We start from the raw sequence: 16,183 nt of genomic DNA, 5'->3' as shown, positions 1-16,183 counted from the left end.
AAAAGTATTTACAAACATTATATATTTGTACACACACACACACACACACACACACACACACACACACACACACACACACACACACACACACACACACAAACATTAAAATAAAAAAAAATAAAAAAACATTTATATTAACATTAATAAATTATTTTTAATAATGTACAAATACAAACGTTTATACATAAAAGGATTTATACACGTTTATACAGTTTTCTTCTATATAGTCAGTGAGAGAGAGAGAGCCCACACACACACACACACACACACACACACACACACACACACACACACACACACACACACACACACACACACACACACACACACAAACATCAAAATAAAAAAACGGAATAAAACACATTAATAGTATTATTTTTTTTACATTAATAAATAATTAAGAATAATTAATATACAATGCAAACGTTTATGGACTAATGTAAAGTATTTATAAACATACGAATATAAAGTATATAGGAAACGCCGGTTTGACAGCTTCTTCACATGCATTTTGCCTGCTCTCAGTACCCGTACCGTAAGTGCACGATTACACGCGCAATAAAAAAAAAGTGCGGCTGGTTTGACCGTGTATTTTTGAAGCGCGGCTGGCTTGACCGCAGTCGTATGCGTTGCGTATTTTTTTCCGCACCCATGTTAACGGATCGTACACACTGCACGCGGTTGCTGTCCGTCAGTGCGTTCCAGATGCGTTGCGTTTGCAGCAGTGCAGCGATCGTTTAGGCACAGAGTCTATTTTTGCTGTGCTGCATTGCGTTGCATACGCTGAATTAAAGTGACAGCGCATTGTTCGCTGTAAAAACGAACATGAATTGACACGTAAATGTACCGTAAATGCATATAATTGCAGTCTTCTGTGTTTCACAGTCAATACGTGGCTTTTTGGCTAGGTCTAGAATAGTGCAGTTTTAAATAAACAAGGCAACATAAAAAATGCACTTGTCCAGGTAGAAAAGTTCTTTAAAATATGGTTTTTAATGAAGATTTAATGCGAAAGAAAGGCAAAGAGAGCCGACTGTTTCTGTCTGTGGTAAGTTTTAATTTAAAATAAATATTTGTTAAAATAAAATATTCGTGAAAGCCCAATTTCAATATGAAAAGGAAGATATAGCCTACCTATGCTGTGTTTAAATGTGTTGCAACTTGCTTGAGCAACTTAATATCCAAATCTAGAAGTCAAATGCATTGAATAGCGTACGTTGTTTATAATACGTTGAGTTTAAACGTGAATATGTCTAGTATTACTGTATTAGTGTCCTGTGATAAAGGGTAACCTATGCTGAAAAAGCACGTTTTGATTTGAATTTAAAATAACATAGTGTGTTTGTGGTAAACACCCGCGGATCAGTAACGGACTGCAAACACGTCCTGTGTGAAAGCAAAACAAGTCCGTGCTGCTTCTGCACTCGAAAACGCAACATTCTTTTATTGTTATTGCATGCTGTGTGCGCAAATGTTTTAACATGTTAGTGGTATTTCCTCCCTTTGAGGAAATATCTACGATGCAAGTATTGCAAGTTGCCCTATTTTCGTCTTTTTTGATGACTTTTGAGCGTTTGTTCCGCTTAGGCGCCAATGCTTATTGACTGAGCGTAAGCTACGCAACGTGTTACGGAATGCGCGTGATGACGTCATTCGTGCCCACTGGAATCGTTAAGGGAATCGTTTGCAAATTTTGCAAACGATTCGATGGAATTGAAACACTGGGCACCGGTTCTCAACAAGAACCGGTTTTCGATTCCCATCCCTAGGACTCCTGCAGTAAGTTTCACATTTGAATGTTGTTGTATTATTTTGAGTAATAAAAACTTGTCCATTAGCAATTCATATGCAAATTGATCTTACAAAAAGTAAGGGGTAATATTTAGTTATACATTATTTATTATCATTTTTTGTAAGCTAACAGAAATGTGTGAAATATATAGATTTTAACACAAAGTTTATTTTACTTGATATTGTGCTTTTATTGTAACTTCAGAAGAACAAATAAGTGCTAATCAACTTTCAATTTACACTAACATTGAAAGGTTTGGGGTTAGTATGATTTTATTTAATACTTTTATTATTAGAACACATTAAATTAATCAAAAGTCACCGTACAGACATTTACTTTCTAACTTTTCTACAAAAACATTGCTGAATTATGAGAAAAACATGTTTTCCAAAAAATATTAAGAAGCACAGGACACTGTCACACTAAAAATTGAAAATACTGAAAATTCAGCTTTGCCATCAATAAGTATACATTTTTAAATATGTTAAAATAGACTTTAAAAATTTTGTTTTAAGTTGTAAAATTTTAATATTTCACAATACTGTTTTTACTGTACTTTTAATCAAATACAGTGCCTTGCCAAAGTATTCATTACATTTTATGTTGCCGACTTATGCTAAACTGCTTTAAACTACTGTTTTCACACATCAATTTACACTCCATACACCATAACGGCAAAGCAAAAAAAGTTCTAACATCTTTGCAAATTTATAACAAATGAAAATGTAAATTATTCAATTGCATAAGTATTCATCTGGGACAGTTGAAATTTAGCTCAGGAGCATTCATATTGCTTGTAGATGTTACTACACTTCAAGTTAACCTTTGGCAAAATTAATTGAATGGGTATACTTTGGAAAGGCACACACGTCTTAATAAATGGTCTAACAACTGAAAATGAATATCAGAGCAAAAACCAAGGCCTGAGGTAAAAAAAATTGCCTGTAGAGCTTAGAGACAGGACTGCATCAAGCCACACATCTGGGGACAGGTTCAGAAAAAAATTATGCTACATTGAAGGTTCGCAAAAGTATGTAGTCCCCATTACCCTTAATGGAAGAAGTTTGAAACAACCACAACTCTTCCTAGAGCTGGCCTCCTTTCATACCCTTAACCCAGCTAAGTGCTGAGTTAAGGGTATGAAACTGATAAAGTACTGCGTTAAGGGTATGTATAAGTAAAGAATGATAAAAATGAAGGGGTATGAATACTTTCGCAAGGCACTGTAAATGTAGCCCTGGTGAGCATTTTAGGCTTTAAACTTTTGAACAGTACAGTGTTAGAAATAAATTGTTAAGATTGTGTTCTTTGTCCACAGAAGGATCACCATGTCAGTCTGAGCATTAATATTGTGAGCAGAAAGCAAAGGATGCTTAAATCTGTCCTCACTCTGCCACCACCTGGAGAAGAAAAGACCACAGACATAACAGTAAGTCCTTTTTATGAAATAAAGTGAAAGCATGGCAGACAAAGCCATTAAATCTAAAGTTATAAACTGACCTGATCGAGGTTTGACAATAAAAGTCGTCTCCATTCCAGCACGGATGTGGTTAGCAACATGACAGTGTAGAAGCCACGTTCCATTGACCTCTGCCACCATTTCCAATGTCTGAAATGATCCTGGGATCAGTTCATACACATCAGTACGGTGAGCCTCATCTGCCTGAGAAAAACAAAGGATTTCAATCATTATTATGGTTGTGTTTAGTGTTTGAAAACTGTTTGCAGAACACTGCAGTAATTGTATTGAATCTGATTGTGTATATAATTGTCCACCTTGTAGGTGAAGGTCTCGGCATGAAAATGGACGGTGTGAATGTCTGCTTCATTGCCCATCCCAAACAGGTACCAAACCACCCTTTCTCCCTCCACCATTTCTAGACCATGAAGGTTTGCATAGACCTTCCCATTGATTCCTGTCAATAGTAGAACATAACAGCTAAGTTTGCTTTTGTGTAACTCTGTCTGAAACAAAATGACATAATGTTTTCCTACTTTTTCCTCTGATGTACAACACAAAGAGTGAATTCCACTCAATCCATCATATACCAAACAATGCCTCCTAGTGGTCATAATATGACTTTTTAGGTAGGATATTAATGTAAAATTGATATTGCATTTACTTGTGACCTATGAGCTCTCACCATACATCTTGTTGCTTTTCTGAAACTCAGCATCTCTCAGAAGCGGTTCTGAGCTGCTGTAGTAGGACTGAATGTTTTCCTCCAGGTACCAGGATTTATTCTCATCAAACACCATGAACAGCAGAGAAAATTCTCTATCCACATCCATTCTCTGTTTGTCCTGGTTTAGTACACCTTCCCTGCAGATTATCAATGGCCCAATCAGACCACTGGCTGTGTCCTATGAAATATATTTTTAAAATTATGATGTCACGTTCAGTAAGGAATTAATACTCTTTTTATGTTACTAAGAGCTTTACCTTAACAAAGTCCACAGCTGAGCGGTAGGCAAAGGCAATGCAGTTTGGGTCAGACACGCCTGGACCAGATTTCACTGGAATGAGCCACCGGTACTGAGTCACATTTCCTGCAGTAAAGAACATTTTGCATTCACAACAAGAATATTATGTGTCATTTGTGTAATGGGTAAATGGGCAAACTAATGTCTTATTTAAAGTGATGGTTCAGCCAAAAATGAATCTGTCATTAATTACTCATCCTCATGTCGTTCCAAACCTGTAAGACTTTTGTTCATCTTCAAAACACAAATTAAGATATTTTATGAAGCTCTTACAGGTTTGGAATGAGGGTGAGAAATCAATGACATAATTTTTGTTTTTGGTTTAATTATCCCTATAAATTCAGGTAATGCACAAAACACACAGCTTTGTGAATTCCTAAAGGTGTCTTTGTATACATTTCACAGGTGATATAAGGAGGCCAATGGTGGGTGTTTCAACTTCCTCTACCTGGCATGACAGCTTCTGGTTTAGAAGATGTCCTGACCCCATGTGGCTGTATTGAGTAAGGATGGCTAGCTTTATTCATGAATGTGATCAGCAAAACCTGACCTACTTCAGCCCGGATTACAGGTCCTATAAAACACACACAGAGTCACAGATGATTGTTTATAAAATTCAAGTGAGGAAAACCTAATTCTTAAAATATTAGGTGAAACAAAGTTTTGAATTGTTATGATTAAAGACCTTCATTCATCTTCAGAACACAAATTGAGAGATTTTTGATGAAATCCAAGAGCTTTCTGACCCTGCATGGACAGCAATGCAACTAAAATGTTCCCAGGCCCAGAAACACAGTAAGGAAATTGATAAAACAGCCCATGTGACATAAGTGGTTCAATTGTAATTTTACAAAGCTACAAGAATACTTTTAGTGCACAAAGAAAAAAAAAGTAACTACTTTATTTAATAATTCCAATTGCTGGCCATGCAGGGTCAGAAAGCGCTTAAATTTGATCAAAAATATCTAAATTTGTGTTCCGAAGATGAACGAAGGTCTTGTGGGTTTGGAACGACATGGGGGTGAGTAATTAATGATTGAATTTCCATTATTTGGTTAACTATCCCTTTAAGTCACCTAAAATCTCCAGGTGTTCCTCTTGAGGCTGTCTCAGTTTCCTCGTGCTGAAGGTGGCATCAGTGTATTCTCGATAAACTGCTTTCTTATATCTGGAGCCCAGTCTGTTCTTTCCCGTCCCCACAAACAAACTGCCAGGACTGAGACAAGAATCTGGTTACAAGTCCCATTCAAACACTGCGACACCAACAAAAGCTGTTGTATGTAAACCAACCTCTTGTCTTCAGTTGTATTGAAGTTCTGCAGTTCCCATGTGCGATCAGGTGAGTAGTCCCACTCTAGCTCTTCAGCACAGATGAAATACTCTACTATCTGAGAGTCTAACACTGAGAGATCCTCATCCTCTGAGCCCATCACTCTATAAAGCTGTCTCATCCCACCAACATAGTGATCAGAGACTAGACAGCTCACCTCAAATAAACCTGCGATCACAGGAAATACGTAGAATGTGCAAAGCATTTATTGCTACTTGTGTGTATATAGACTGATTTTGTACGTTTGCTCACTGGCAAAGAAATTATCAGTCTGTAATTTTAATGGAATGTTAATTTGAACAGTGAGACACAGAATAACAACAAGAAAAACACATTAAAAAAGTTATAAATTGATTTGCATTTTAATGAGTGAAATAAGTATTTGGCCCCTTCACAAAACATGAGTTAGCAAAACTCAGATGTTTCTTGTAGTTGGCCACCAAGTTTGCACACATCTCAGGAGGGATTTTGAACCCCACCTCTTTGCAGATCCTCTCCAAGTCATTAAGGTTTCAAGGCTGACATTTGGCAAGTCAAATCTTTAGCTCCCTTCACTATTTTTCTATGGGATTAAGGTCTGGAGACTGGCTAGGCCACTCTAGGACCTTAATGTGCTTCTTCTTGAGCCACTCCTTTGTTGCCTTGGCTGTGTGTTTTGGGTCATACCTGACCACGACCCATTTTCAATGCGCTGGCTGGCTTCAACCTTGACGGTACATGGCCCCATCCGTCGTCCCTTTGATGCGGTGAAGTTGTCCTGTCCCCTTAGCAGAAAAAAACCCAAAGTGTAATGTTTCCACCTCCTTGTTTGACGGTGGGGATGTTGTTCTTGGGGGCATAGACAGCATTCCTCCTCCTAAACACGGTGAGTTGAGTTGATTCCAAAGAGCTCGATTTTAGTCTCATCTGACCACAACAGTTTTACCCAGTTCTCCTTTGAATCATTCAGATGTTTATTTGCAAACTTCAGCCGGGCGTGTATGTGCTTACTTGAGCAGGGGGGCCTTGCAGGCACTGGAGAATTTTAGTCCTTCACGGCATAGTGTGTTACCAATTGTTTTCTTGGTGACTATTATCCCAGCTGCCTTGAGATCATTGACAAGATCCTCCCTTGTAGCTCTGGGCTGATTCCTCACCGTTCTCATGATCATTGAAACTCCACAAGGTGAAAACTTGCATGGAGCCCCAGATCGAGGAAGATTGACAGTTATTTTATGTTTCTTCCATTTGCGAATAATCACACCAACTGTTGTCACCTTCTCACTAAGCTGCTTGGCGTTGGTCTTGTAGCCCATTCCAGCCTTGTGTAGGTCTACAATCTTGTCCTTGACATACTTGGACAGCTCTTTGGTCTTGGCCATTGTGAAGAGTTTGGAATCTGATTGATTGATTGCTTCTGTTGAAAGGTGTCTTTTATACAGGTAACAAACAGAGATTAGAAGGACTCCATTTAAGAGAGTGCTCCTAATCTCAGTTTGTGACCTGTATAAAAGACACCTGGGAGCCAGAAATATTGCTGATTGATGGTGATCAAATACTTATTTCACTCATTAAAATGCAAATCAATATATAACTTTTTTTTTAAATGCGTTTTTCTGGATTTTTTTTGTTGTTATTTAGTCTATCACTGTGAAAATAAACCTACCATTAAAATTATAGACTGATCATTTATTTGTCAGTGGGCAAACGAACAAAATCAGCACGGAATCAACTATTTTTTCCCCTATATGTAGATAGATAGATATACTGACCACTGAGATCTGGTTGCATTGACACTGTGACCGTAGTGTGTGGGAACAGGCCAAGTGTGTCCTGAGTTGTCCCCTGTCTCTGGAAGGTGTTGCCTTGGAAGTAAATACCATGCATGTCCATCTCTGTGCCAAGTCCCAGGAGGTGCCATCTGACCCTTGACCCCTTATTCATCTCAAGGCCAGGCAAGTTCCCATACATAAAGCCGTTCACAGCTGCGTTACACAAAAGCAAGAAGGATCTTGAATGGATTTTAAACTGTTAGTTGGTTTGTAAAATTAATATGACCATTACTTTGGGTCATCATTTATAGTTAACCCAAAAATGAAAATTCTGTCATGTCGTTCCAAACCCATAAGACCTTCATTTATCTTTGGAACACAAATTAAGATATTTTGGATGAAATCTAAGAGCTTTCTGGCCCTGCATAGACAGCAATGCAACTGACATGTTCAAGGCCCAGTAAGGCAGTAAGGACATCATTAAAATTGTCCATGTGACATCAGTGGTTCAACCTTTACTTTATTAAGCTACAAGAATACTTTTGTTGTGGAAAGAAAACAAGAACTTTATTTAACAATTTCTTGTGTCTTAGACACATGATCATGAGAGAACCATGATGCATTAGAAAGCTCTCAGATTTCTTCAAAAATATCTTAATTTGTGTTCTGAAGATGAATGAAGGTCTTACGGGTTTAGAACGACATGAGGGTGAGTAATTATTGATAAAATTAAAATTTTTAGGTGAACTATTTCTTTAAAAGTCCCACTGGCTACCAAAACCGATCTCCAGGGATGTTTTTTTAATGAGTGAGTCATTGATTGATTCATTCGTTCAGTTGATTATGATGAAGTACCTGCTTCATTAAGGACTGAAGCAAGTCACTGTCTTCATGAATTGGTAATTAAATCATTGACTCGCCTGATTTGTTCAAAAACACTGAATCATTCAGGAACAAAACTCCACTGTGTTGATCAGAGATGCAAATGTATTTTTGTAACAGACATAGAGTAAAATCTGTTTGTATATCCAGTAATTTTTCTAAAATGTATATCACTTGAGCATCCAGCTCAAGACTGTGCCAGTAGACAGACATGTTATTTCAAAACTGTACTGTCTGACCAAAAATGGACAGATTGCCACCCTACTAGTTTGGGCCTTTAATTTTAAGAACTATACTTGGAGAAGATGGAAAGTACTAATTAAAAACAACAGAGGATTAAGTATAGAGAAAGTCTATAATAAAATATAAAAGATAAGTATCACAAATACTTATATTTAAATACTTATATTTTTTGATCAGTGGTGTATACTAGAGATGGGGTTTTACATGTTTCATAAAGGCAGACAGAATTAAAGTGTGTGTATACCATGCATTTTATTGCTCTCCTGAAACTCCATATTCTCTGATTCTGATTCGTTGGTGTCAAAGGTTTCAATGTTCTGATTCAAGTACCAGCTGAGATTTTCATCTAACACAGAAAACAGCAGAAAAAACTCCAGATTGATGTCTTTCTGTAAAAAAAATCACATCACATATACAGTTAAAGTCAAAAGTTTAAAGTTTTACAGAATCTGCAAAATGTTCATTATTTTACCAAAATAAGAGGGATCATACAAAATGCTTGTTATTTTTTTATTTAGTACTGACCTGAAAAAGATCTTTACATATAGTCCACAAGAAAATCCCTTGTTTGTCCTGAACAGTTAAACCGCCTGCTGTTCTTCAGAAAAATCCTTCAGGTCCATAATTTTTTTTTTTTTTTTGCTTTTTAGCATTTATGTGTATTTGAACCCTTTCCAACAGTGACTGTATGATTTTGAGATCCATCTTTTCAAACTGAGAACAACTGAGGGACTCAGTTATAACTATTAGAAAAGCTTCAAAAGCTCACTGATGCTTTAGAAGGAAACATGATGCATTGAGTCAGAGGTGTAAACTCGGATTAGATTTTTTTTTTTTGCCTAAATATCACATTTTTTCCATTTAATAAATGAAACGGCTCTTAATGCATTGTTTTTTCCTTCTGAAGCATCAGTGAGTGTTTTGAAACTTCTGTAATAGCTGCATATGAGTCACTCAGTTGTCCGTCTTTTATGTGAAATAGCTTATTTAGGTCAGTACTAAATAAAATTATGGCTGATGTGCACATGGGTCAATACAATTATGCTAATTATTTTGAATATCTCCTTTTATGTGCCAACCCACCATCCAATCTGATGAAGTATTTTGACTCGTTTTACCTGAGCACCATTTGAATTCAGTGCATCTTTCTTACAGACCAGCAGAGGGCCTATGAGACCAGAGTTGGTGTCTCTGACTGGATCACTGGAGGAGAAGTACAGGTAGGAAATACAGGGAGGGTCACTTTTTGAAGGTCCTTCCCTCAACTGCCACTTGTAGGTAAACGTTTCACCTGGATGAACCTGATAGCCTTTCCTTTTTGTACCTACAATACATTCAAAGACATTTATCTCTCTAGGACCAAACAAACCTTTTGATTGAATATACCCAGATGGTGTAAAATATTTCTCACCATCTTGATAAAAGACACCCTCAAAGGGTTTGTCATAGTGGAAACCGTGGGGCTGGATACTGTAGGTTTTGTCAGCTTTGTTCATAAATATCACCTGAAGGGTGTCTCCAACTTCAGCCCTCAGTACTGGACCTACAGGCAACATGATGAGTAAATGTGACTGTTATTTAAAATATTAATGGTGTTATAATTAGACTTAGATCTTACCAAGAATGCCTAGATGAGTCTCAGCACTGGTTCGTTTTCTCTTTGAGGTGAAACTCTTATCTGTATATTCTCTGTAAACCACTTTCCAATACTTTCCACCAAGTCGGCCACCATTCGTCCCAAAGAACATCTCTGAAACGCTAAGTGAAACCAAGAATTATTATTATTAACTTCATATTCACTTTCATACTATTTGCAGTGCATGTTTAATGTGTGAGTGTGAATTATAATTAAATATGAGACCTTCCAGGTTTGGTCAGAGACTCATTGGTCAGTTTGTTCATCCCTGATGGTGCATAGTCCCACCGAACCTTCTCAGCAGCAATAAAATACTTCCTAACTTTCCCACTAAGATGAACTGTGGAGTTCATCTCATCCTTGCAGGACGAGACTTTGAACAAGGCCTGCATACCAGCTGTGGAAGACAACATGGAAGAGCATAACCATGTTCCGTGTAGACATAGGTATTTAAGTCAGTGTTGCCAAGTCTGCGGTTTTCCCGCAGAATTGAGCTACTTAAACAACTGCGGGTTAAAGTGAAACCCTGGTAAAGTGATATTTACCCCTGGAATGCAAATTTTACCAGGGGAACCCCTCCAAAAACATGTATTTAATCCACAGAAAGTGATAATTGGTGCCCCCCAAAACATGATTTGGGCTCGTTTTGGGCTGTTTTGAGTAGCAATTGGGTGGGTTTTGTTGTGAAAACCTGGCAACCCTGATATAACTACAGCTCATTAAAGAAACTGAAATCTCTAAAAATCTTGGTCAAATGTTAATTTATTTTTCTAGATCAATAAAATCTGACAATAATTTTGAAATAACTTCTTTAGTTCAAATAATGCAAAAAATCTGCCACATAATCATCCTTGCATGGGGGAGCCCATCCTATTATTTTCATTCATTTTAATGTATGAAGACCTATTTTTTTATTTAATTTAGTATAAACAATACACTATATACTATAACAATATAAGATATTACTTTTGAATTTAGGTTCTATTATAGTTCTATTACCTTTCAGATGATCGTTGACTTGGCAGTTCAAGAGCCATGTTCCTGTTGTCGCAGGGACCATCTCTGCAGTGGCAAAGGTGGCAGAAAACAGACTCAGGACATCCAAGCGGTGCCCTCGGTCCAGGAGTGTGTGTCCGTGGAAATAAACAGAGTGAATGTCGATCTCGTTCCCCATGCCAAAGAGATGCAAAGCAACCGTGTGGTTTTGGCAAAACTCAATGCCTGGTAGGTTGCCATACATGTATCCATTAATGGCTAAAATGGGTGAAAACTGTGTAAGTTTCCATTGCAAAAATACTCACACCATTTTCTTTTAATCTTTATTGTCTAAACAGTGACAAATGTACTTCATAGTAAATTGTCAGGTACATACCATGCATCATGTTGGATTCTTGGAAATCTACTGTGGTAGGGTCCACACCATATGGATCGAAGCAGAAGGTTTGGATGTTTTCTTTCAGGTACCAGCTGATGTTCTCATCCACCACACTAAACATCAGGACAAGTTCCTGGTCCACATCAGCACGGAGCTCCTGATGGTGGTCTGAAGTACGTAGAGTTCCTGAGGGTGACATTTTGACTTGATATGCAAATTTAAAGGAGTCATTGCCTTGATCTTTTGGCATATAAGAGGTCCTTGTACCATTAAAACATCCTGCAAGTTTCATAGCTTAGAACGTCCTCCACATAATAAACATTTTTTTTAAATCAAGCTCCAAAAATGGCTTGTTTAGATCTTAGGTGCAAGATGACATCACAAATATTTGCATGAACACTGCCTCCAGAGCAAGGCATCAACGAATATATATTCTCACCAAGTACTAGATCTATCTGCAGCTGCAAGTAAATTACTTCATAATGCTTTGTCTGGAAATGACCGTTTGTTTTTATCATGTTGTCAAAACACTCACATGGAATAGCGAGGGGGCGTTGATACGGTTTCCTATGCAATGACATTAGCCAATCATAACAGTGGCCTATTACTGATACGTTCTAAAGGATCCACCCCTTAATGTGTGCTCTGAAGATGAACGAAGGTCTTACAGGTTTGGAACGGATATGAGGGTGAGTAATTAATGACAGAATTTTCATTTCTGGCTGAACTATTCTTTTTAAACACCTCCAGTTGACCTTTATCTACTCTTTTTTCGGACAATGAGAATGTCTGCTGAAGCTTTACCTTTCTTACAGGTGAGAAGGGCTCCAATAAGCCCAGAGGAAATGTCTTGTGAAGCGCTGACGTGAGAGTGGTAGACCCATGTCAGGCAGTTGGCATCACCCTTTTGAGGAGCATAATCTGGCTTTACGCTCCAGATGTAGGTGTAATTTCCTCCTGGTGGAACCCCGTCATCCTTCTTTAGAGCGTCTGAGGTTCCATCTGGATACAGCGCTCCTGGTGGAGACAGGAGAAAGTCAACACAAGCAAAAGTAGAATATCTGAAATACATACAAAGTGAATAAGAGAAATAGGTTTTACCTTCTGAGTCTTTTGCATAGAAGACACCGTGTGGATGCATGGAGTACCGTCTAGAGGCAAAGTTCTTCAGGTGCACGATGATGACATCATGGACCTCGGCCCTGAGTATGGGGCCCAGATAGCCCAACCAGGTAGGTTTAGGGATCTCTTGAGTATAAGAAGCATCTGTGTACCGCTTGTATATCGCCTTTTTGTACACACTGCCAATCCGCCGAGACCCACGCTGCAGGAACACTGATGCATACCTGGGTCATGAGAAAGAAGTTGTTGAAGTCAAAAGTTTACATACCCTCGCAGAATCTGCTAAATGTTAATTATTTAACTAAAATATGAGGGATCATACAAAATTCATGTTATTTTTTATTTAGTACTGACCTGAATAAGATTTTTCAAATAAAAGACATTAACATATAGTCGACAAGATAAAATAATAGTTGAATATGTACAGTCGTGGCCAAAAGTTTTGAGAATTACATAAATATTGGCAATTGGAAAAGTTGCTGCTTAAGTTTTTGTAATAGCAATTTACATATACTCCAGAATGTTATGAAGAGTGATCAGATGAATTGCATAGTCCTTCTTTGCCATGAAAATTAACTTAATCCCGAAAAAAAACTTTCCACTGCATTGTTAAGAAGGCTTCAGGGCGTCCAAGAAAGTCCAGCAAGCGCCAGGATCGTCTCCTAAAGAGGATTCAGCTGCGGGATCGGAGTGCCACTAGTGCAGAGCTTGCTCAGGAATGGCAGCAGGCAGGTGTGAGCGCATCTGCACGCACAGTGAGACCAAGACTTTTGGAAGATGGCATGGTGTCAAGAAGGGCAGCAAAGAAGCCACTTCTCTCCAAAAAAACATCAGGGACAGATTGATCTTCTTCAAAAAGTATGGCGAATGGACTGCTGAGGACTGGGGCAAAGTCATGTTCTCCGATGAAGCCTCTTTCCGATTGTTTGGGGCATCTGGAAAAAGGCTTGTCCGGAGAAGAAAAGGTGAGCGCTACCATCAGTCCTGTGTCATGCCAACAGTAAAGCATCCTGAGACCATTCATGTGTGGGGTTGCTTCTCATCCAAGGGAGTGGGCTCACTCACAATTTTGTCCAAAAACACAGCCATGAATAAAGAATGGTACCAAAACACCTTCCAACAGCAACTTCTTCCAACAATCCAACAACAGTTTGGTGAAGAACAATGCATTTTCCAGCACGATGGAGCACCGTGCCATAAGGCAAAAGTGATAACTAAGTGGCTCGGGGACCAAAACTTTGACATTTTGGGTCCATGGCCTGGAAACTCCCCAAATCTTAAAACTTGTGGTCAATCCTCAAGAGGCGGGTGGACAAACAAAAACCCACTAATTCTGATAAACTCCAAGAAGTGATTATGAAAGAATGGGTTGCTATCAGTCAGGATTTGGCCCAGAAGTTGATTGAGAGCATGCCCAGTCCAATTGCAGAGGTCCTGAAAAAGAAGGGCCAACACTGCAAATACTGACTCTTTGCATAAATGTCATGTAATTGTCGATAAAAGCCTTTGAAACGTATGAAGTGCTTGTAATTATATTTCAGTACATCACAGAAACAACTGAAACAAAGATCTAAAAGCAGTTTAGCAGCAAACTTTGTGAAAACTAATATTTGTGTCATTCTCAAAACTTTTGGCCACGACTGTACATACGCCTGATTCTACTGTGTTACCTGAATGATCCACAGCTGTTTTTGGCGGGGTTTTAGTTGTAGTCGTTCATGAGTAACTTGTTTGTTAACTTGTTCTTCAGAAAAGTCTTTCAGGTCCCACAAATTCTTTGTTTTGTAGCATTTTATGTGTATTTGATCCCTTTCCAACAATGACTGTATGATTTTGAGATCCAACTTTTCACACTGAGGACAACTGAGGGACATATATACAACTATTACAAAAGGGTCAAATGCTCCCTGATGCACCAGCCCCCCCCCCCCCCCCAGTCCCTCGGTTGTCCTCAGTGTGAGAAGTTGAATCTCAAAATCGTACAGTCACTGTTGGAAAAGGTTCAAATACACACAATTGCTGAAAAACCAATTCATGGGACCTGAAAGATTTTTCTGAAAATAACTTTTCCAGGTCAGCACTAAATAAAAAATAACATGCATTTTGTATGATTCTTCTTATTTTGGTAAAATTTTGCAGATTTTGCAAGGCGTATGTAAACTTCTGATTTCAACTGTAGTTCTAATGATTATAAGAAATGGTAGAGATTATTGTAAAATTTGAAAGTAAAAGAAAGAAAGAAAATAAACCCTTAAACAATTAAAAAATGTTTTATTTTATAATATGTATTTATCTTCAATAGGCTTTCATTTGTGAATGAGTAAAAAACTCTATTAAGTGTGTAAAACTCAAGGATGGTAGTGGAAATTTTCCAAGTGGGCACTGGTACCAGGAAGAGTAAACTATATCAAATATATTCACCCAAAGGAATACAGCAACAGTATATCAAACTACCAGACATTGTCTAGAAAAGGTCAGTCCTCAAAACTGTCTGGATAATGAAAGAGACTTGTGAGAACAGACCGGCTGTAGAGTTCAGTAGCTGAGAGCAGAGTAAAGGTGCAGGTGGGAGGATGCCAAACGAAAAAAAAAATCTCAGAATCGCGTGACGGCATGTCTGGAGTTTCCAAAAAAAAAAAAAAAAAGACATAATAGCGTCCCTGATTTTGTGGTGTGATAGTCCTTTTTTTTTTTTTTTTTGCCAGTTGATATTGTATATGTGGTGCTAATCTTACACTGTCCAGAAAAAAAACACTATTTCTGAAGCATATATCATAATATATAATAGATAACTATACAAAAAATAGTGTTTTTTATTAATAATAAAATTGTAATAAATGTATGTGTGCGTGCATGTATAAAACACTATATTTGTATTTTATGGACTATTTAGGTAAATGTAAAATAAATAAAAGCATAGATAGATAGATGGGTAGATAAATATATAAATAGAAATCTCACTTATCCTCTGCAATAGGTTTCCCAATTATCAGATTCTGGCCACTCGGTGCGTAATCCCAGTTTTCTTCTTGAATTCCAATGTAGAAGGTTCTGTTGATTCCAGACACTTGTACTATCACAGCGCAAAAGATGCTCAAGCTTCTCAAACAGTTCCAGAAAGTAACCATAGTCTCAGAAAAACACGACTGTCCTTGCTAAAGTCCTCAAATAGTTCTCAACAGGAAAGTTCTGTGTGGCCCTAGGTTATTATGTGACAGCAAAGACAATAAGATGAGCAGTCATGAGCTGTGATAACAGCCTTCTGGGATTCACACACCCATGAAATTCATGGGAAGCCCTTCCCTGCCGGAAGAATCCACCTGAGACGGCTTACTGTAATATGGTAGATGGTTTGTAGTTGGTCATTAACTGATTCAAGCTGGCCATTAGCTGGTGCAAACTGGTAAATCATCTTGGAACAGCAATAAACAAACTTGTCACACTAGTTTAAAGTGGTCAAGATGATTTTGAACACGTAGCAGGACAACCAGTTAATGACCAGCTTGCACCAGCTAATGGCCAGCTAGAAACCAGCTATCATGTTTCAAAACACAGCTATTGTATTTAA

The 16,183-nt window shown here is 38.0% G+C and overlaps 1 protein-coding gene across 1 annotated transcript; it reads right to left on the bottom strand.

Moving 5' to 3' along the window:
* Positions 1 to 3,115: 3,115 nt before the first annotated feature.
* On the bottom strand, positions 3,116 to 15,743 carry hephl1b (hephaestin-like 1b). Its single transcript, XM_073829257.1, has 19 exons — positions 15,577 to 15,743; positions 12,595 to 12,839; positions 12,298 to 12,510; positions 11,491 to 11,679; positions 11,118 to 11,372; positions 10,344 to 10,515; positions 10,101 to 10,240; positions 9,894 to 10,025; positions 9,601 to 9,806; positions 8,727 to 8,871; positions 7,358 to 7,570; positions 5,567 to 5,774; positions 5,353 to 5,492; positions 4,725 to 4,850; positions 4,236 to 4,342; positions 3,937 to 4,156; positions 3,569 to 3,708; positions 3,293 to 3,455; positions 3,116 to 3,192 (listed from the first exon to the last, which is right to left on the bottom strand). The coding sequence occupies exons 1-19, from the start codon at positions 15,741 to 15,743 to the stop codon at positions 3,116 to 3,118; spliced, it is 3,258 nt and encodes a 1,085-aa protein (XP_073685358.1).
* Between the last annotated feature and the right edge of the window lie 440 nt (positions 15,744 to 16,183).

This window comes from Garra rufa, chromosome 23 (assembly GCF_049309525.1).
Source record: "Garra rufa chromosome 23, GarRuf1.0, whole genome shotgun sequence".
In the NCBI taxonomy this organism is placed as follows: Eukaryota; Metazoa; Chordata; class Actinopteri; order Cypriniformes; family Cyprinidae; genus Garra; species Garra rufa.
Note: the sequence above shows the minus strand (reverse complement) of the source record. Positions and strands in the feature narration are given on the sequence as shown.